The sequence below is a fragment of the Cebus imitator genome, unplaced genomic scaffold (genome assembly GCF_001604975.1).
Source record: "Cebus imitator isolate Cc_AM_T3 unplaced genomic scaffold, Cebus_imitator-1.0 Scaffold14, whole genome shotgun sequence".
NCBI classification, from domain to species: Eukaryota; Metazoa; Chordata; class Mammalia; order Primates; family Cebidae; genus Cebus; species Cebus imitator.
In genome coordinates, this window is record NW_016107329.1 from 5620292 (window position 1) to 5642820 (window position 22529).

General features: G+C 36.6%; 1 protein-coding gene across 2 annotated transcripts in view; it reads right to left on the reverse strand.

The window, feature by feature from the left end:
• Positions 1-1130: 1130 nt before the first annotated feature.
• Positions 1131-22529, reverse strand: part of FAM155A (family with sequence similarity 155 member A) — a 670880-nt gene continuing 649481 nt past the window's right edge. Inside the window, exons 3-4 of one of the 2 annotated variants that reach the window (XM_017501646.2) lie at positions 5023-5068; positions 3197-3285 (exon numbers count right to left, since the gene is read on the reverse strand). In XM_017501646.2, coding sequence (XP_017357135.1) covers positions 5046-5068 — 23 coding nt within the window. In that variant the 3' untranslated portion in view covers positions 3197-3285; positions 5023-5045. Of the gene's footprint in view, positions 3286-5022; positions 5069-22529 lie in introns of both variants that reach the window. The other variant, XM_017501640.2, reaches the window with a different exon arrangement.

A 22529-nucleotide genomic window follows, 5' to 3' on the forward strand; every position in this document is an offset into this window, starting at 1 on the left:
CTCTGGCTGACCCCAGAAGAAGTTGCCTTGCTTCAACATGTCCAGTGGAAATATTGTGAGAAAGAGGTTACACACTTACAATAATAAATACTAGGCACTGAGATCATTCTCCTGTAATAAGAACAGATGATCATGACAAGAAAAAGATTCCACAGAATTAGAGACTATTCCAGTGCTGGCTGCCTTGATGGGGAGAAAGGACGCATTCCCCTTCTTCTTTTCACCATTCCTTCCTCACCTAAATTACTGACTTATAATGAAGACTGCAGTGTGTCTCCCAACTTTCAAAACTGTGTTTTGGGGGGTGTACCTCCTATGCAAAGTAATAGTGGTTTTAGTTTCCTACCTTTTGGCCGGCATTACCTCCAAACAAATGCTAAAACATGGGTAAGTGGAGCCTTCTGAACCTCTTGTATTTGAGAACAGCTTTAGTCAGTTCCAAATATATTGAGAAAATGAAAACCTGTCTTTGAAGGAATACTGTTTTTCATCATTTTGCTGAGTGTTCAGAAAGAAAAATTTATTTTCATGCCAATAAAAGTGGGTGGAGCTTGCATTTGTATTGTCATCTTCCTGCGAGAACGAAAATGCCTATGGCACGGGCAGAAGCAGCACAAGGAATGCTGAAGGGGTGGTGGGACGGTGTGTGGAGTGACCTTACCACAGCAGGGGTACACACAGGTCAGAACAGACTCCTAGCTGTTCACTTAGAGGTCATCTGAATAAGATCACCCTGTGAGCTCTTCCTCAGGAATCACTTGCAGCTTCAATTCCTCTGCTTCTCGTCCCCCAGCGCCACTGAAGTCTGTATTCCACCACTGGTTAGGGATATCAAAGGGCTCATTTCGACAAGTGTTTCACAGTCAACAATTCAATACAATTAATGTGTCTCCCCCTAGCCATTCACTTCCCCAGCTTGTGTCCCCAGAAAAGCACCATGTTTCCATAAATTAAAATATAATGCCTATGTGTATGTGTCAGTGTGCATGTGAATGTATTTGCATTTACAGAAAAAAAAAATTTTAGGAAAGGAACAAAAACGGGAGAATTTTGCATTTTTGGTGTTTTTTGTATTTGCGCAGACCATTTTAGGATTTTCAGTCTCAACAAAACACTATTAAAACAAAGGATCTAGTAAAATATTGTGCATGTACTGCTAAACAATTCTAGCAATTTTATTAAGCAATACCTTTATTATTTTTGAATATTCTTAACAGACTGGAACAAAACATTTTTTTTTCAAAACAAAATATGCATACTGTACGCATGTTGCAGGGTTAAGTATGATGCAGAGGTTAAAGTCTGTTTGAACAAAAACAAATGCCCGGGGAAATTTCATAGCTATAAAGTTAATAACTAAATTTTGTTCGCTAAGAGGACCTTTTCTATGGATTTCCTTCATCTCTCAATCACACTGCAAACTTATCTGAAGTGCACTTCCCAAGTGTAGTTAGAGAATAGGAAGGAATGTAAGATTTTTTTTTAATTATTTGTTTTGTTTGTTTGTTTTTTTAAAAACAGCCCTTAGTAACTCTTCCTTCCACTGATTCTACTGTAAACTCATAAAAGCCTTTTACAGAAAGCAAATTCATATACACTCAGCAGGTGAAATGTTCCCACAAAGAAAAAATAAAATACAGAGTGATCAGACCTTTTTTCCTCAACTACCTAGAGCAGGTTAGAGTGATAAAGTTTTTGCACATTAATAAAAATGGCTGACCTATTTTTTTTTTTTAAAGAAGTTGTTCCTCTGTGATAATGCAGAATTGCATACACTGTATACCTGGAATAATTTAAAACCATATGTTAGGGAAATACTGGAATAAAATTGTATATATTCTGTATATTGCAGGTGTTTGAGCATTTCTAGTGTCTCTTCCACAACAGTAAGGGAGGAAAAGAATTCCAGATATGTGTCTGCAATCCCTTTGTTCCCTGTAATTACAATGGCCAAAATGTGCTCCAATATTACTGCAACAGAACTAAAATCACAATGAAAGCCCACCTCCATTGTCAATGGAAACACTTCCTCACTCCCCACATCCCGATTTTAGATGGCTGCTCCTGTCCAACTGGACCAGCAAGAAAGGGCTGGGCCACTTGGGGATGGGAACTGGAGCAACACAGTTCATGACAGTGTTTTTTTTTTTTTTTCCTTTTATTTTGTTTTCAACATAAAAATGTTAACTGTCTGATTCCATCTATTATGGAGAGCACTTGTTTGTTCAGCTAAAAAGGAACTCCCGCCAGGCCCCCTTGGCTCCGCTCTGTTTTGGGTTTGTGCAACAGGGGCTCAGAGGCCCACCAAACATGCACACCCATTCACTGTGGTTACACAGACAGAAGCAAGCGGATGTTGTCTGCTTAGGGGACAAGAAGAAGGCGAGGAAAAGGAAAGGCTGGAAAGGGTATTGGTTCTGCGGGTAGAAGGGAGACTTAGGGATTTTTTTTATTTTTATTTTTTGTTGTTTTCTTTTTTTTGTCTTTTTTATTTTTTATTCTTTTTTTTTTGTTGTTGTTTTTTTGCTATACCATGAGGTCATAGCAATCATTCCTCTAATAGAAACTGACAGGACATAAAGACAGAACTATCTGATGAACACACACAATGACTAGAAATATATAGAGATAGAGACAGTGAAAAGACTTAGTTTACCTCTGAGAAACCATCCCCCAAAATAAATCCTGTATTAACAAGTGCAAAAAATAAACAAACAAATAAACTCAAACCAAAAAGAAAGCAAATAAAACCTCCAAACATTAAAACACAGTGTATAAAATGGTGTGAGAAATTTAAAGTCACTTTCCAGCCTTTTAGTTAATAAAAAGCTGTGGTTGTGTCCTTGTTTGGATTCAGGCCCATCTGTTTAGATTTTACCCTAAAGGCCTTGCGATAAGTAATTCGAGGGTAAAAGCACCCAGTTTCTGTTACATGAGACAGCAGTTGCATTTTTCACGGCGGGCCAGCTGCTGCTGTGGTGACACTCATCCTTCATTACTCCTCATTCGTTGAGTTTTCTTCCAGCGTGTTGATGCCGCCAAAGCTCAGTCCGGCTGTATTCTGTGCTGCCGAGGCTGTGAGCACTGTGTGTAAGAGAATCAGTACAAGAACACAGAGCTTGAGTCTGCTGTTGCACAGTCTTGTTGCTGATGACACTGTGAGCGATGTCCTGTGACAGGAGTCACTTTTATCTATGGTCCCTTTGGATGGGTTATTTGATTTTTCTTCTCTCCTGACGTCACAGCATTCTGGTTCATCATTGGTTAGAAAGGTTTCATAAAGCCCTGTAGGAAGAAGGAAGTAGAGTGTCAGCAGGGAGGAAATACATTTGCGACACAGTAGAGTGAAGCTGTTACTTTACCATTCTACCCCACAAACTCTTACAGGCAATCAGACATGTTTTAGAGGAAAGTCAAGTCAATATAATTGGATAAAGAGTCACCCATGGTCCCAAACCAGTATTGTTAGGTTCTTCAAGTTGTTCTTTTATATTCCTGCAGTCATACCATGAAAGTTCTGGGTTGTTGTGAATACAGAACAAAAGATTTCATTAAGTCAAAATCAGAACTTGAGGTTCTGGATCAACTTGGACATCAAGTACATGCAACCATCCTTTTTTCTTTCACAGGAATGTGACCAATTAATGCAGAGCATAAACTGACATTAGCTAGTTATGCTAAGTGAAATAAGCAACGAATCATAACATCATAGCTCCAGGAACATGTTATCAATCGTTTCCTCTCAGAAGCCTCATCACGTCTTCTCTCCCGAGTCTGGCAGAATGGGCAAAACCATCTATGTGTCCAGTGGGCGATCAGGTCATTTTGATTTGTTTTCTAAACATTTCTCTTATTTTTCTCAATTTTCTCCATTTGCTTTCTGTAGATGTCTATGTGAATTGAGGCTTTATTATCTTTTGCTTGGACCATCACAGGAGGAGTCTCTCTGCTGTTCATCGTCTCATTTGATCTATCCTCCAACTGTGTCTATCAGGAATTGTCTGTCTCTCTCTGCTTCTCTTGTTCTCTCTTCTCTTTTTTCCTCCTTGCTGAAACTCTTCCTTTCCTTTTTCTCTTCTTCCTCTGATAACACACATTGCTCTTATTTTAAAATTGACAAATGCATATTTTAAAACTTGGGAAGTGTTGAAAAGAACAAAACAACTGTGCATCTCTAATCTTTCCAGTCTTTTACCTTGCTGTATTATGTATAATATTTTTATGTAAGCTGTATAAGTCATTGTGTATTTCTTTTCTACTTGACTGAAACATTTATTTGTGGGTGTTAGAATGAATTTTCTACACATAAATTTTGTCATATTAATGTCATGCTTGAAAAACTTAAAAATGGGGATAATAATAGAGTAGTTGTAAGGATTACATGAGGTTTTTCATGTAATATGCTTAGTTCAGTGCCTAGCACATAGATATAACATAAAAATTTGGGCTACTGTGAATAACAATACTTATCAATGGTATATCATTGCTTCAACCTTCACAATAAAATCTAGAGGTCTTTTCTCTATCTCCAGGCTCACTGCTCAATGTTCCAGCAATCCTGAAGCATTGGCTCTTCCCCGAGCATCTTAGCCTGTATCACCAGCCAAGATGCTGTTTCCCCCTAAACTTTCCTCCATCAATTCCTCTACATACTTCTCATTTATCCTTCAAATGTGGTTCAGATGAAACTCCCTCTGTGAGGCTTGTGCTCACACCCCTGGGCTATGCATTTTGCTTAACTCTTTATTATACCAATCACTCTTATTTTTCTTTTAATCACAATTGCTAATTTTAATTTCAATTTTCTTACTTAACTGTCAATTTAAAAACATAAACTATACATTCTCAGTTTTGCATTCCCATTATGTAGCAGAATGCCTGAACAAAATACTTAAGGAGCATTTATTACATGAATAAACTCAGTACCTATTTATGTAATCAAAAAGAATCTCAAATAATATACACTTCAATCTTCAGTATCTTTTAAAGAAATGAACAAGATATCCTTATAATGATGCTTACAATATTCATTTCTTCTTAGGCATTCAAAGGTAAACTTCACCTTCGCCTAGGTAGAATATAAAAAAAAAAAAACTGAATTAATGAGGTCTTCAGCTCTGACATTTTTATTGTATGATATTTTCTTTTTTCATATAAGATATCTCACTGGTAGACTAATCACTTATTGAAATATACGTTTCCAATACTACATTCTATAACAAAAGAAATTTACAGTAAGGTTATAAAAATAGAAATCTAGAAGTCCCTTAGATCAACATTTTAGAATGCTTATAATCAGAATATATTTAACAATCTTATGTAAATTAGAAGCTCTTCCAAAGTTGCTCAGAGACTGGCTTGCTGATTTACAACTAAAGTTATTGCAGAAAAAAAAAAAAGTTCTTTCAGGTCAGTAAATTAACCCTTCTTTTTGTCTGGCACAATTAATATTCTTTCTTTTTTCTCTCCTGTCCATCTTTTTAAAAAGTTTTTATTCAAACTTATGAATAACATGCATCTACATTAAGATACAATAATTCCACAGAGTATTTTACAAAATAACAAAAAAATCCTCCACCTCCCACCTCTCAAATTCTTCTTTCTCAAAGGCAAATATTTGCATATCTTTTAGCTGTTTTTGTATTTAGCTGCATTTTTGAGGATAATATGTCTTATGCTCTTCTTGATTTTATTTTTTAGTATTATCTATAGATTCCTCTCAGGAAATGTAGGGATAAAACATTTACTCTCCTCCTCCTTCCAGTACATATGCTTCCCACCGAACGCTCACCCACTCCTGTAAATAGTAACTTTGATACCTGCTGTTCCCTTTACAGTATTAGGATGACATAAACCTAATTCTTAGTTCAATCATGTAGTAAAGTACAATTTTCTATCCCTATACCACTTTGCTTTTTTCTACAGATAATACTTGTCCTGTTATTTTCCCTATTCTAATGAATTCAACCCAAATGCATTCCCAGTGCTTGCAGTTGCATCAGGTTTTCTATCAGTTCTTTTCTGAAGAAACATCTCCTGGCGCCTCCCACCATCTGGACTGGTTTCCTTCACGCCTGGTGCATCTCTACTGCTCTGTCCACTGCAGCGCTGGATCTCCTGTTCCCTATATCCTGTGCCTCATCCCCTTCTTTCTCCTTTTGGGAGTTTACAGCCTCTAGTGTCTTCAGTAGGAAAAGCTCATGAAGGTAAATTTCCAAGATGCCATATCCCTAAAAATGTTTTTATTCTACTTCATATTTAATAGATTGTTTGGCTGGGTATAAAATTCTAATTTCAAAATGATCCTTCTTCAGATTTACTCAAGCATTGCTCCTATAGGTCCTGGTCCTTTAATTTTCTTATCTCTGCTGTTAATACTTCACATTACTTCATCCCTTAACTCTGCTTTTGGGAGAATTTGGCGAGTTTTCATGTGACATAATTTAACTGAATTTTGCTTTTTTTTTTTTTTTTTTNTTTTTTTTTTTTTTTTTACCTAAGATTAAGTTCCAAGAACTCTGTATTGTTATCTAAATGTTGCTTTTTGAAGTAACTGTTCTTATTTTATTATTACAATGTATATGTTTTTCTCACTCTGAGATATTTGGGGTATCCTTATTTATTGTGTTTCATTCCCTTCCTGAATAAATTCCCTCCATTTTCTCTGTGTTGCTTTTTCCCCCTTTGTGTTTGTTTGTCCCTTGTTCTTCTCATGGAGACACCATGAATTCTTAGTTGTCTGTGCAAAATAAAAAGTACAGGAAGTCTGGGCACCTAAGGAGGGCTGTGGCCTGTGAGCTGTACTGTGGGATGACATGCCTGAACTGTTAAGATGGAGAAACTTCTAAAATTCTCTCTTTATGTTGATTGGACTCCCAAGAAAAGTCTATCCAATATCCATCCAAGAGGCAGAAGATCAGGAAGCAGGAGGGAGCAGCAGGATAGGGGTGGGGAAGTCTCAGGTTCAGTGTGGAGGTGCGCATTGAATCCTGGTGGTCTGAGTGTGTCCTCCACCCTGAACTCCTCTTCCACCTTGAACTCCTCCTGTTGTTACTCAAACCAACAATCTTTCCTTTATCATCTTAAAAACAAAAAGTTCCCTCCAGAAAGAAATATGCCCCTAGTCTCTGGGTTGGGAGTAGGGAATGGGATTTGGGGATCTGACTGTCTCTTAAACTGACTTCCACCCAGTCTTCCTTATTTTGCCCTTTCTTCCATTGCATCCCACGTTGTCAATCTCTGAGTCTGGATAGAGCATTGGATGTAAATTGTGCTGACTCAGTTTCCTCTCTGCTGCTTCATATTGCTTTTTCTAGGTCTCAGCAAATCTGTTAGCATGCATCAACTTTCTTTCTAACTTCTAAGAGGTTTTGATTATTGTCACTTTACCTATTCTTTGATCCTTTCAGATTTATGCCATAAATCAATGTCTTTTTGGTTGGAACTGCCTAAAAATTTTTCCAGCTCTTTTTTCTACATTATTCTTCTCTGCCTTGAATTCTGACAGATACCTTTTTCTCTGACAAATGTGTTTCTGAATAAGCAAGGACATGCAGCCTTCTAAGGCCATTATTTCTTTGTCTTATATAGAGACAGTGGTGCAGATCAATGACACCCTTGGGACCTGGGGGCACAGACTCCTCCATCTGGGAGCACTGCCTGCAGATGGATTCGCCCTGCATGCCTCCCAGACACTGTCCTTTGTTGAAACCAGCAGCCTTGATCAGTCTCTCAGGTCCTGGGCAGCCTCCAAATAATGTAGGAATCCCAAGGTTGGGCCCACTTGACTCAAGTCAAGGCATCTCTCAAGGACCATCCCAGCTTCATATTTTTTTCCCTCTACCAAATTTCTCTTTCTTCACCCCCCTTAGGTAGCATGCCTGAGAGTTATTCCCTCAAAACCACCTGCATACCAATAACCTGTTGGGGAAAATTTCCTAGGAAAGCGTACCTACAGAAATAATGTTTTCCTCACCATTGAAGAAACTATAAAACACATTTCCAAATAAAAATAATTTCTCAAACAAGAATCTCATTGCATAAACATGCACAATTACACAAATTAGCATTAGGAAAGAACAAAAGCAAATTTTCCAGGTAGTGAAATACTGCTCTGATATATTTTGCTTATAAGCTGTTCTATTTGAAATCTCTAATGAATCACTACCTGCTGTTTGAAATTACAGTATCAAACTCACAGAATTTTCTTTCTTTTTTTTTTTTGAGAATTAAATAATATGCATAAACTGTTTAGACCAGTGCATGGCAAGTATGAAAATCTCACATAACATTGATTACTGATGTTGTAAGTTGAGATAAATAGTAAAATCAGAATTTATTATTAGGGAAAGTCCTACCTAGATGAATCAGACAAGTGAAGAAGTAAAGGGCATCCAATTTGACTTATTAAAAAAGAATAAGTCAAATTATTCTTTGTTGTAAATAATATGATTTTGTTTGTTTTTAAATGTATTTAAATTTATTTTTATTTTTCTTATATTAATTATCATCCAGCCCCAAATGTCATTATTTTACATTTTGGAAAATCTAAAAACTCCACCAAAAAAACTGTTAGAAATAATAAACAAATTCAGTAAAGTTACAGGATCCAAAATCAACATACGAAAATCAGTAACATTTGTATATATCCATAGTGAACAATTTGAAAAAGAAATAAAAAGTAATCCCATTTGCAATAGCTAAAAATAAAAGAAAATACCTATGAATTAACTAAGAAAGTGAAAGATCTTTACAGTGAAAACTATGCAACAGTGATGAAAGAAATTGAAGAGGACACAAAAAAATGGAAAGATATTCCATTTTCATGGATTGAAAGAATCAGTATTGTTAAAATGTCCATACTACCCAAAGCAAGCTATAGATTCAATGCAATTCCTATAAAAATATTAGGTTGGTGCAAAAGTAATTGTAGTAACACCAATAATGTTCTTCATAGAAATAGAACAAATAATTTTAAAATTTATATGGAACCACAAAAGACCCAGAATAGCCAAAATTATCCTTAGCAAAAAGTAAACTAGAGGAATAATATTATCTGACCTCAAATTATACTACAGACGTACAGTAACCAAAACAGCATCATATTAACATAAAAACAGACACATAGACCAATGGAATAGAATAGAGAACCCAGAAACAAATCCATACATCTACAGTGAACTCAATTTTGACAAAGGTGGCAAGGACCTACGTTTGGGGAAAGGACAGTCTCTTCAACAAATGGTGCTAGGAAAACTGGATATCCATATGCAGAAGAATGAAACTAGACTTCTATCTCTTGTCATACATAAAAATGAAATCAAAGTGATTTAAAGACTTAAGGGGCCAGGCGCTGTGTCTTATACCTGTAATCCCAGCACTTTGGGAGTCCAAGGCAGATGGATCACTTGAGGCCAGGAATGAGAGACCAGCCTGGCCAACACAGTGAAACCCCGTCTCTACTAAAAATACAAAAATTAGCTGGGCATGGTGGCACAAGCCTGTAATTCCAGCTGTGAAGGAGGCTGAGGCAGGAGAATTGCTTGAACCCAGGAGGCAGAAGTTGCAGTGAGTCAAGATCATACCACTGCACTCCAGCCTGGGTGACAGAGCGAGACTCTGTCTCAAATAAAATGATGACTTAAAGACTTACATTTAAGATCTCAAACTATGAAATTGCTAAAAGAGAACACTAGGGAAAATCTTCAGGATGCTGCTCTAGGCAAAAGTTACTTGAGTAATACCCCACCAGCACAGGCAACCAAAACAAAAATAGACAAATGGGATCACACCAAGTTAGAAAGCTTCTGCACAGCAAAGAAAATAATCAACAAAGTGAAGAGACAGCCAACAGAATGGAAGAAGATATTTGAAAAATATCCATCTGTAAAGGGCTTAATAAGCAGAATATATAAGGAGCTGAAACAATTCCATAGAAAAAAGTCTAATAATTCAATTTAAAAATTGGCAACATATCTGTATAGACATTTCTCAAAAGGAGACACCCAAATGGAAAACAGGTATTTAAAAAAGTACTCAACACAATTGATCTTCAGAGAAATGAAAATCAAAACTACAATGAAATATCATCTCACCACAGTTAAAATGGCTTTCATCCAAAAGACAGGCAGTAACAAATGCTGGTGAGGATATGGGGAAAAGGGAACACTGTGGGAATGAAAAGTAGTACAGTCACTATGGAGAAAAGCATGGAGATTCCTCAAAAAACTAAAAATAGACCTACCATATGATCCATCCATCCTAGTGCTAGTTATATGCTCACAGAAAGGGAACCAGTATATAAATGAGATACCTGTACTCTCATGTTTATTGCAGCACTATTTGCAATAGCCAAGATTTGGAAGCAACCTAAGCATCCACTGACAGATGAATGGATAGAGAAAATGTGGTACATATACACAACGGAGTACTATTCAGCCATAAAAAAAGAATGAGATCCTGGTCATTTACAACATCGTGGATGGAACTGGAGGTCATTATGTCAAGTGAAATATGCCAGGCACAGAAAGACAAACTTTGTATGTTCTCACCTATTTGTGAGAGCTAAAAAATTAAAACAATTGAACTCATGGAGATAGAAAACAGAATGATGGTTACTATAGGCTGGGAAGGTAGTAGGGGGTTGGTAGTGTGGATGGTTAATGTGTGCAAAAATATAGTTAGATAGAATGAATAAGATCTATTATTTTTTAGTAAAACAGGGTAACTACAGTCAACAATGATGTATTCTACATTTTAATCTAACTAAAAGAGTATAATTGAATTGTTTGTAAATAAAGAAAGAAGAAATGCCTGAGGGGGTGATGTGTTTACCCTTTCTTATCCTGCTGTGTTTATTACGCATCGTATGCCTGTATCAAGATATCTCAATAATGTTACATCTATTATGTACACACAAAAATTAAAAATGTTTTGAAAATTTAAAATATAACAGCAGAAAAGTATTTTCTGAGTTCTGGAGACTGGAAGCCTGAGAACCAGGTGTGGGCAGAGCTGTGCTCCCTCTGGAGCTCAAAGGGAGGATTCTTCCTGGGCCCCTCTCAGCCACGGGTGGCTGCCAGCCATCCCTGGAGCTCCTTGGCTGGCAGGCATCACTCTAACTGCTGCTTCTGTCCCCACGTGGCCTTCTCTGTGTGTCTTCACTGTTCTTCTAAGACACCAGCATATTGGATTCCAGGCCCACCGCAACCTAGCATGATCTCATTTAACTTAGTGAATTATATTTACGAAGACCCTATTTTCAAATAAGCTCATATTTTGAGGATACCTCATTTAACCTGATGAGATTATTAAGCATTATATGCCTGTATCTAAATATCTCATGTACCCCATAAATATATACAAATACTAGGTATGCACATAATAATTAAAAATAAAATAAAATTTATAAAAGAATTTATTATTAGGACTGGTTTTAAAGAACATTTTATATCTTTTTTTGTTTGTTTTCTAATTATTCAAAGCCACTTACCAAAAAGTCCCTATTTTCACAGCTCAAAACAATTATTCAAGCATAGTCATTATAAATACTATCTAAGCACAAGAAAGTCAATAAAGTTCCTTTATTCTAAGGAAATCTTAAGGAATCCAAGGAACAAATATTTTCCTTTTATCTAAGGAATAAATATTTTCTACAGAAATCCTTAGAATAAAACATGACATTATTTAAATACAATTTTTATCACAGTAATTCACATTTTGACATAAAGTCCAAGAATTTATGAGACAAATTTTTCAAATGTTTAAATTAATAATGTGCTTTAAAATTAAAAATGAAAAAAACTCTGATCACTGAAGCTTAGAAAACAGTAACATATTCTTTTTCATCTGAAAAATGAAGAAACTACTGGAATATGTTTTCTCAGTTTTATCAGTGTCAGCATACATATACATACACACACACTACATGCATCTAATTTGTGAATCTCATACATAAAAATATATTTAACATGAAATTGTAGCTTACATTACTGTTCTTTGACTTTTCAGTATTTATTTCACATCAGGCATGTATAGTGCCAAGTGAGAATATATACAAAATATATATAGTTATAGTTTTAGAAACAGCAATTTTTAACTATTTTAACCCTCTAAGATAGTTTATATGGCATGAAATTTATAAAGCATTGTGGATAACATTTCCTAAAGGTAATTTTCATATTTTTTCAATTTCTTTCATGTTTATTAATCTGTCATGGTTACTTTGCATCAATTATGATAGTTCATAATTCTCTAAAAATAGCTCGTTTACACAATTATATTTATTGTTATAGAGTTGTATATAATATTGTCTCATTTTAAAACCCTTAATTTGTCTAGAGTCTTTTCCTCATTGTTAACATTTATTTGTATTTTATCTTTATTTTTGTCCTTAATTAGACTTGCAAGGCTTTTAGTTTCTTATTTGTATTATCAAAGATACAGTTCTTCAAAATATCAGTACTTATTCTGTGTGTTAGTGCACTGATATCTTTATTTATGTTAATTTTTCATCTTTTTCTTTCACTCTTGTCTTTGTAACAATATTGAATTGAACTTAACTGAGTTAAATTGATTTTATTCTTAAAAATAAAAGACTACTCTAAATTTCCATTTGATAATCGCTTTAGCCAATTCTCTTATGTATTTTGTAATTACACTTTATCTTTTGTACTTAAATTACTTGAGTGTCTTTTTGCTGTGTTTTGTTTTAGTTTTAATTGTTTGATATATTTTATAGAGTACTTGTATAACTTATTTTTCATTTGTACTAAGTTCAACAATGTGAACTTTAGAGAGTTTGTTTTCCTTGTGTGTTACTATATATACTTTATTTTTTGTGTGAATGTTAGCATTGGATAACCATGCTTAATTGTAATTTTCACTAAACCAAGAAAAAAAAATAACATTCTTTGTCGTGCAATTTTCTGGTTTATATTTGTTGAGGTTTTTGTTGTTGTTTTATTGTTGTGATTTTGAATGTATTTCATTTGGCTTTCAAGTAATCTCTATACATATTTGCATGCTTGTCTGCTATATCTTTGTCCATTATTTAAATTTTCTTACTTTTTTCCATAATTTTTCTTTATACTTTTCTCTGTATTGCATTCTTCATCTAAGAGTTTCACAATGATTGAAAAGGAGAACTTTGTAACATTATGCAGTCATAAAAAAGGATGACTTCATATCCTTTGCAGGGACATGGATGAAGCTGGAAACCATCATTCTCAGCAAACTTGACACAAGAACAGAAAACCAAACACCTCAGGTTTTCACTCATAAGTAGGTATTGAGTAATGAGAACACATGGACACAGAGGGGAACATCACAACCTGTCGGGGAGTGAGGGGCTAGGGGAGGGATAGCAGGGGGTAGGAGGATTGGGGAAGGCTAACATTAGGAGAAATACCTAATATAGATAATAGGGTAATGGATGCAGCAAACCACCATGACATGTGTATACCTATGTAACAAACCTGCACATTCTGCACATGTACCCTAGAACTTAAAGTATTAAAAAAAAAAAAAAAAATTGTGTATGATGAGTCATGCTCAACAAATTGGCGCTCAGTTTCTGTGCAGTAAAAAAAAAAAATAAAAAAAAAAAAAAAAAAGAAAAGGAGAACTTAATTCACTTGTACTTACTGTCAGCTCTGCAGTGCCTGGCCCTGATTTTATCATCATCTGATAACATTTTTAAACTTCTGAAAATGTTTCTTTACCATTTCTCTTGTTTTCTATCATTCACTATGTTAGCACATTTCTTTCTTTATGCTGTGTGTGTGTGTGTGTGTGTGTGTGTGTGTTTTCAGACAGGGTCTGGCTCTGTCACCAGGCTGGAGTGCAGTGGCATGACCTTGGCTCACACTGCAGCCTTTAGCTCACACTGCAGCCTTTAGCTCAAGTGATCCTCCTGCCTCAGCCTCTCAAGTAGCTGCGCCTACAGGTGAATGCTACCATGCCCAACTAATTTTGTATTTTTTGTAGAGATGGGGTCTTTGTTGCCCAGGGTGTTCTCAAACTCCTGGGCTCAGGTGATGTGCCCACCTTTGCGTCACAAAGTGCTGGGATTACAGGCATGAGCCACCACACTCGGCCCTATATGAGCATATTTAAATGCATATTTTTTCATAATTTGTGAAATTCATGCTGTTATTAATTCTACTAGAACTTATTCTTCAAAAAATTGCACACACTTGAACCTATATTTGTCTAATTAATGAAAATCATTAATGAGAACATTAACAATACTTTCTTCAACAAATCCCTCACCATTTTTTGGCTACAATCTGATGTTTCAAACCTGTTTATTTTCAAATTATTAACATTTCATATCTTCCCTCTATCCCATTTTGTTTTATTTCTGTCTTATTTGGCGGTGATTCGGTTGCATTGAACAGAAAATCACTGGAGTGAATTTAGGCAAACAAAGTAAAACAAAAACGGGTGATGGGAGGAATATTAGAAACATCTATTTTGTGAAATCCAAGGGCAGAGTTAATTTTGCTCCAACATGCAGGGCAAAATGAAGGTATCGTATGGCCATGAGAAGGGAGTGCTCCACCTGGGTGGAGAGGCGTGATTCATCTGTGCTTCCTGCCGCCTCCCACTTGTCAGGCAAGGCCTTGTGGCTTTCCGTCCATTTGCACCATACATCAGGTATGACAGGAACCGCTGGGTCCCAGCGACACACCCCTAGGGAAACAAATCCACTCGGCTTGTTTCTCTTATCCATGCCAGTCCAACCGCCGTGCCAGGGAGGGTTTCTCACAGCTAGCAGTGCACCCATTGGTCTACTCCCTTTGAAAGAGAAATCTGACATCTGTATTTTTCTTCTCAAACATATTTTTCCCTGTTGTAGCTGGAGGGATAGTTTACTTATTCTCAAAATTCAAGAATGTTAGAATTTGATCTAATTTCCTTAATTTTCCCTGAATGGAGAAAACCATTTTCATATGCTGATGGAAAGGTATCTCCTATTGTTCTGGCTCCTCCTGCAGTTTGGCTTTGTGTGTTTTCAGTTCATTACATTCCCTCCGATCATTTTTATATTCTCAGCCTCTGCCTTGGACTTAGTCTCTGTTTGCTTGTAGAGTTCTTGAAGATTGTCCTCCACTTTGCTTTTCTCAGTCTCTATGGTTGACACTGTATGAGTATATTTGCGTACTTTCCTTTAGCAATTTTTTTCCCATGCATTGTAATATTTTCCTTTTCATCTGGTTTCATTTTCATGTTTTCCTGAATCCTAGCAAATTCCATTTCATCCTTCTTCCCTGGTTTTAAGGGTCTATTTGTTCTCAAATTGTATCGAGAGCAGATGCTATCTAAAATTACTCCTGTACCAACTTGTCTCAAATATATGCTATTATTTTGTTTCTCAATTGCTGTTTTCCTTTTTAATGTAAAGTGCATTTTATTAGCACCCATATTTCATTTTCTATGTTTTATAGGTTACATTGAGTCTCCAAAAAAAGATATGTTAAAGCCTCTACCCCGAATACCTCAGAATGTGATCTTATTTGGAAATAGGTAGCCAAGTAAGAATGAGGTCATTAGGGGTTCCATAATCCAATAAGATGTGTGTCCTAATAAAAAGAAAGAAGATGTTGTCAGGGACATAAGGAGAATGTCACATATGTGACAGCCGAGGATTAGAGCAATGCAACTACAGGCCAAGGAGTGCCAACGATTGCCGACCATCTCCAGGAGTGAGAGGCATCCAGGCAGATGCTCCCCACAGCCTCAGGGGAACCCACCCTGCTGACATCTTGACCTCAGCCTTCCAGCCCTCCAGAACTGTAAGAAAATACGTGTCTATTTGGCTAATCTATCGAGTTTGTGGTACTTTGTTATGGTGGTGCTGGAAAATGAATATACTGCATATTCATCTTAGAACAGAGATTATCTATTTCCCTCCAGAACAGTGTGTGTGATTGCCCCTCCCTCCCTGCCTCCCTGCATGCCTCTCTCTGCATTTCTATTTTTGAAGCCTTACTTCTCCTGTGGATACTATTCAGAATGGTAAGAGATCTAGTGTTGTGGGCTATCTTACTCTAGTTAGTTCTCTTCCTCTGAGTTTCTGTCTGTTTTACATTCAATATTAGAGATGATGGGGTCTTATTTGTACATACCACCAATATTGACATCCTATGTTGGCCTCTTTCTCTGATAACTTTTGCTTGACTAGCATAAAACTTTAAATATTTTTTTCAGATGGGATATATGAAACAAACTTTCCAGCATGTGTATATTTAATTTTTTTTTAAATTAGTTTTTAAGCTTGGGTGCAGTGGCTCATGCCTGTAATCCCAGCACTTTGGAGGCCAAGGCGGGTGGATCACCTGAGGTCAGGAGTTTGAGACCAGCCTGGCCAACATGATGAAACTGTGTCTCTACTGAAAAAAGAAAAAAAGAAAAAATGACAAAATTAGCCAAGCGTGGTGGTATGCACCTGTAATCCCAGCTACGTGGGAAGCTGAGGCAGGAGAATCACTTGACATCAGGAGGTAGATGTTGCAGTGATCTGAGATTATGCCACTGCACAATCTTTTTCCTGGGTAAAAAAAGCAAAACTCTTTCTCAAAAACAAAAAATTAGTTTTTGAAAAACTTAGTTCTCTTATTCAAAAGATATTTTGCTTTGGTATAAGATTCCAGATTCACAATTCTTTTTTTTTCCTAATAAATTTGGAGGCACCACTTTAATATGTTCCAATGTCCAGTGTTATGGGTGAGAATTCACTCTATTCTACGTCCCCAAACTCTCCATCCAATAAAGCATCAAGTCAAAGTGAAAAAATTTTCTCTAACTTGCATCAGTTCAAAGTCCCCAAATCTTATTATCTGAATCACCTAAATTAAGTATGGACGTGAATATGGGCACAATATGATCTGGGACAAAACTCCTCTCTATCTGTGAAACAAAAAACTTATCCATTACCAACGTATAATGGTAAACAGGCATAGAATAATAGTTACAGACATTTTGTTTCAAAAAGGGAGAAAATGGGGAGGGGGAACCAATCCAAATCAACTTTAGAATCCAGCTGCACAAATTCCATTAGGTTTCCAGGCCTTAGTGGTTCTCAGCTAAAGCCTCTGGGCTTACATCAGCCTTCTGAGTTACCCTTCCTCTTATTATGGAGAGTAGCATGTATTTACATCTGGGCAAGTTTTATCAGCACATTTCCTGCTGGTGGAATTTTGGAAGCCCAATAGCCTTTCTTCATTTCATCTTGCCTTTGCCCCTTTCAGTCCAAGGTGGCAGTGTTTGTGCCGAAATAAAATTCTTCACAATTTTTTGAGAGTCTCATCTATGTCCCTGGGATTCAGTCCATTAGAGAAGATGTTTCTCTACAGATCTTTTCTAAGTAATCCCTTCTCTATTTTTGTCTACTGCTAGGATGACTGAGGGGATCTCTGATTCACACTATTAATCTCTCAGATAGCTTTCTGTGTACTTTCATACTTTGACCTTTCAAACTTTCTGAAGTGTTAGCAAAGACTGTACAACCATACCCTCAGTTATTTGTCTAAGAAGGTTTTCCTGACAGCAATCTCTTAAAGTTTGTATCTTTTGCCATTTTAATAGGCTGATGTTCCAAAACCATTAAATCCTGGATTCTTTTTGTTTAACAGATTCTCTTATCTCCTTTTGCATTTCACCATAAGCAGCAAGAATCTATCAGGTTATACCTTCAACACTTTGCTGAGCAATCTCCTCAGCTAAGTAGACCAGTCTAACACTTACAATCTCCACTTCCCATACAGCTGCAGGACACTGTTCTGTTGAGCTTTCTGACCCTATATGAAGTACTTCCACCCTCCATTAAAATGGAGGCTTCATTGACAGTCTTTAACAACCACACACAGTAGTAGTTCCCTTTTACCTGTGATTTTGCTTTCTGGAGTTTCCATTTACCTGTGGCCAACCACAGTCCAAAAATGTTAAATGCAAAATTCCAGAAATAAATAATCCATAAGTTCTAAATTGCATGCTGTTCTGAGCAGTGTGAAAAAAATCTCATGCCATCCTCATCCATTTTGGCCAGGAAATGAATCATCTATTTGGCCAGCGTATCCACACTGTACACATCACACTCCTATTAGTCACTGAGTAGCTGCCTTGGTCATCAGACTGAAAGAATATAGTGTACATAGGGCTTGGTACTAACTATACTTAGCATTTGATGGGGTTTAGTATCCACTGGGGGACGCTGTAATGCATCCTGCGCAGATGAGTGGGGACTACTGTATCTATGCTCAACGCAAACTGGACTTTTTCTATCAAGTTCCACCAATTTTTTCCAGCCTTTTCCACTGCCTGGTTTCAATTCCACTTGCATATATTTTTTCTTTTCTTTTTTTTTCTTTTTTTTTTTTTTTTTTTTTTTTTTTTTTTTTTTTTTTTTTTTTTTTTTNTTTTTTTTTTTTTTTTGAGATGGAGTCCTGCTCTGTTGCCAGGCTGGAGTGCATTTGTGTGATCTCGGCTTACTGCAACCTCTGCTTCCAAGGTTCAAGTGATTCTCCTGCCTCAGCCTTCTGAGTAGCTAGGACTACAGGCACATGCCACCACACCCAGCTAATTTTTGTATTTTTAGTAGAGATGAGATTTCACCATGTTGGCCAGGATGGTTTTGATCTCCTGACCTCGTGATCCGCCCACCTCGGCCTCCCAAAGTGTTGGGTTTATAGGCGTGAGTCACCGTGCCCCAACCACTTGCATATTTTCTATTTGTTATATGAGCACTCTGCTTTTAGCTTCACAGTCTGTATTCATTTTCCCTCACTGTTATAAAAAATCTTTACAGACATAATAGCTTTAATTGATCCATTTATTACCTCATAGTTCTGTAAGTCAGAAGTCTGGGTTGATTTAAATGGTTTATCTACTCTGGGTTTCATGCTGAAATCAAGGTGTGGGATTTGATTTTCCAAGCTCATTCAAAAAGTCATCAGGATTTAATTCCATGTGGTTGCTATACTGATGTCCCCACTTTCTTCTTGGCCGTTGGTTGGAAATTCTCAGCTTCTAGAGGTCACCTGCATTTCCTGGCTCATGTCTCCTTCCTCCACTGTAAAATCCAGCAACTGTGGGCTGAGTCCTTTTCATGCTTCCCATCTCTCTGATTTCTCTTTCTGTCTCATCTCTTTGACTGATTCTTCTGTCTTCTTTCATGATTATATTGGGACCACCTGAATAATCCAGAGTAATCTCTTCATTTTAGAGTCATCTGATGAGCAATCTTAGTTCCATGTGTAATGTCCTTTCTGCCACATAACATAGCATATTTCCAGGCATAAACCAGGGAGAAGGTCACTGGGATCAAATTCCTCCCACCTCTTCAGGCCTTCCACCACTTCCGCCTCTGTGAGTTTTTCTGTTCTTATTTTCTTCAAAATGCTTATATAGGATGGATCCTGGTTCTTCTACACAACACTCTTCTCTCATCACCTTTAATTGTCAAATCTCCCCAAGAGGCAGAATTCTCCTCAGGGTGAGGGAATGGGAAACAAGTAGACCCACTGCAGTGCCCTTCTCAGTGCTACCAAAAGGAAGTAAAAAGAAGACTGAACCTGAGGCTCCTGACTTCATCCCATGCACTCATTCAGTGTCTGTGGAAAGAAGAACCCTGGTTTTCTGGAGTGAACAGCACCATGCATGTGTGGGAATGCAGACAGCCGAGCAGCTCAGATGTCTGCTTATCATTTTAATCTATCAGGTAATTCCTGGCCCTTTTTGTTCTCTTTCTCCCAGTGATTCCACAGAAGAAATCCTGATCACCCGTGGGTCCTATTGGAAGCATGGTTCCCATTTCCTCTGCTCTTCTTTTAGACTCTTCTGAAGAGTCTCAACTCTGGAACCTGTCTTTTCTCTTCTATACTTTTTTATTTTTATTTTTTAAACTATCAGTTCAGTTCTATTAGGTTGGTGAAAGAGTAATTGTGGTTTCTGCCATCAAAAGTTATCATAATGTCCCACTTTCCAGGTTTTATGGCTTCTGTGAATATATCACATTTTATGATTTTTCCTTCAATCGTAATTAAGATTTACAGAGACGGGAGGTGAAATTTTGGCTTCAGATTGTCAGCTTGGACCAGAAGCCACACCCACGTTTAAACGCAGTGATTTACTTATCACCAAGACAACTGTTTTTTTTTTTTTTTTTTTTTTTTTGCCATCATATAAATCCAAATTTACTGTTGCAGAAAATGATCTTTTAAATTACTATGATGACTTTAATATGTCTTCATTTTATATTTGCTATGATAGTGATTTCACATGAATGTTATCTATAATTTATTTAAAAATAACTTAGAAAAAATTAAAAATATCAGGATCCAAATTGTGTCTTTTTTTTTTCCTCAAAGGTAAAAAATTATAAAATAAATAATCTCTAGAGAATTTGCTAATCTTCTAGGGTTATTTTAAAATTTGGAAAGTAAAACAATATAAAATGAGAGGCCAATCTAAGAAACCTAGAAAAAAAAAGTTCAAATTCTAGTGAACATCTGCAGAAAGAATTCTGCAAACTTTTGAATATCCAAACATTCATAATTTTTATCATATCTTTTTAAAGTCAGGGCAAATTTTAAGTAATTAAGGAATACATTTATAAACGAGTAGTTTTTGGGAGTAGTGGGGACAGATGTATCAGATCTGTAATGATGAATAAAGGCTAGCATCATTATGTCTAACTAATATTAACAGAATTATATTAGTCTTCTTCTAGTTGACATTAGCGAGAGGAAGGATGAGTCCTCCACTCTCTCCTGGTATTTTTAATACCCAGCCGGATATGAACAGGAACATTTACAAATGAGCAATACAAATTTGTTTAACAAAGGAAGGAAGCAAGGAATGATGAATGCACCAATACACTGAGATATTAGGGGTGGCTGCAATGAATTGAAAGTACTAGATCATAAAGCACCTAGATGTAGCCTAAGAATAAAAAAACAAGTACACGTATCAGGAAGGGAAGTGACACAAACTATTAAGAAAAGCCCATACTGACCTGATTATGCAAAAGTCCTCCAGAGCTGAACCCTAATTGCACTTAGATGGAATATAGATTGCTCTAAAATTTGAAAAATCATACTAAATGAAATTAAAATCAAAGGCCCACATTAAAATGGCAAACAAGTTAGAAAGAGAATTTACTTATTCATTAAGACCATAAGCTAAGTTGAGCAATAAATGGGACATTTGAAATGTCTTGAAGCTGAGCAGACAATTTCCTCAAGCAATGCTCCTAAAGCTTTCCAGTATTTTACCAGGACAACAAAGACTGTCTGCAGCCAGAGAGAATATAGTCTAAACAGAAACCTAACACGCACTGCAAAATATCACATTTCACATTGTATTTTCCCCAAAATGGTCACAGAGTAATTTTTTTAATTATGAAAAATGTATTCTAAGAAAATAGAGAAGAAATAATGGACAAAGAAAATGCACATTCACCAAATATATCATTTAATTTTCCTCCCCATCTAACGAACCCTTAGAGGGCTTTCTTAATGATGGTTGGACTTTATAGGATGGGGTACAGGAAGTCACATGGCTTCCTGGGGAAGAGGTTGGTGCTCTATAGCTCAATTGTTTGCATCTGCACCAAGCATTCAAGCAAGGCAGGATTCAAGGCAGTGGGCATTGTCAGGATTGAATGACTTGTGTCTTTCCTTCCTACTCTGATAAGTTACCAAGTACCAGGGACTCCAAGTGGAGACCATCAGGCAGCTGGGAAAGGAATAAAAATTGCAATTCCTTTCTCTCATCACTATGAACCAACTAGTGTTGCAAAATGCTTTTACTTATCAGGTTAGATTACTCTCACCAATGGGAAGGATGCCTAAGGAATTTCATGGAGTAGCACATTTAGGAATTTGAAATCATTTAAGCGGTCCACATGAATTTATATTATAGGAGGATGTAAATAAGTTGGAGCTCTCATAGATGTTTGTGTGTCTTCATGTTGAGTGCTAGCTAGCTCAGCACTGGTTTTATTCACATCATTGCCCAAGAAACCACAAAAGGGAATTTGTATGTTCCTTGTTGAGAACATCACCTACTGTGTTCTCTTTCTATTTATTTCTGCTATTTTCCTCTGTGAAATGGCACTGAGGGGCCCACATTTTATAGATCAGTGTTACTGTTTAGTATATTGCCCACAGTCATTTTTAAATTGGAAATCCTTGGTGACTATAACTCTGTAAAGGAAACACCCTAGAAAATAGGAAACAATAGAAATCATTCTGTGGCTGCAGTATCTCAACCCACAGTTTGTAATTGAAGAGACAGTATTGCTAATGCTTTGATCCATCAATGTATTTAGAGTACAAAGACCATTTCCTGCTTTTCTTTTTAAAAAGAAAACCAGACTTTCTGTGTAATGACAGAATGCATACAAAACTATTCCAATGTCTGAGGCAGGAGAATTGCCTGAACCCAGGAGGCGGAGGTTGCGGTGAGCCGAGATCGCGCCATTGCACTCCAGCCTGGGTAACGAGAGCGAAACTCCGTCCCAAAAA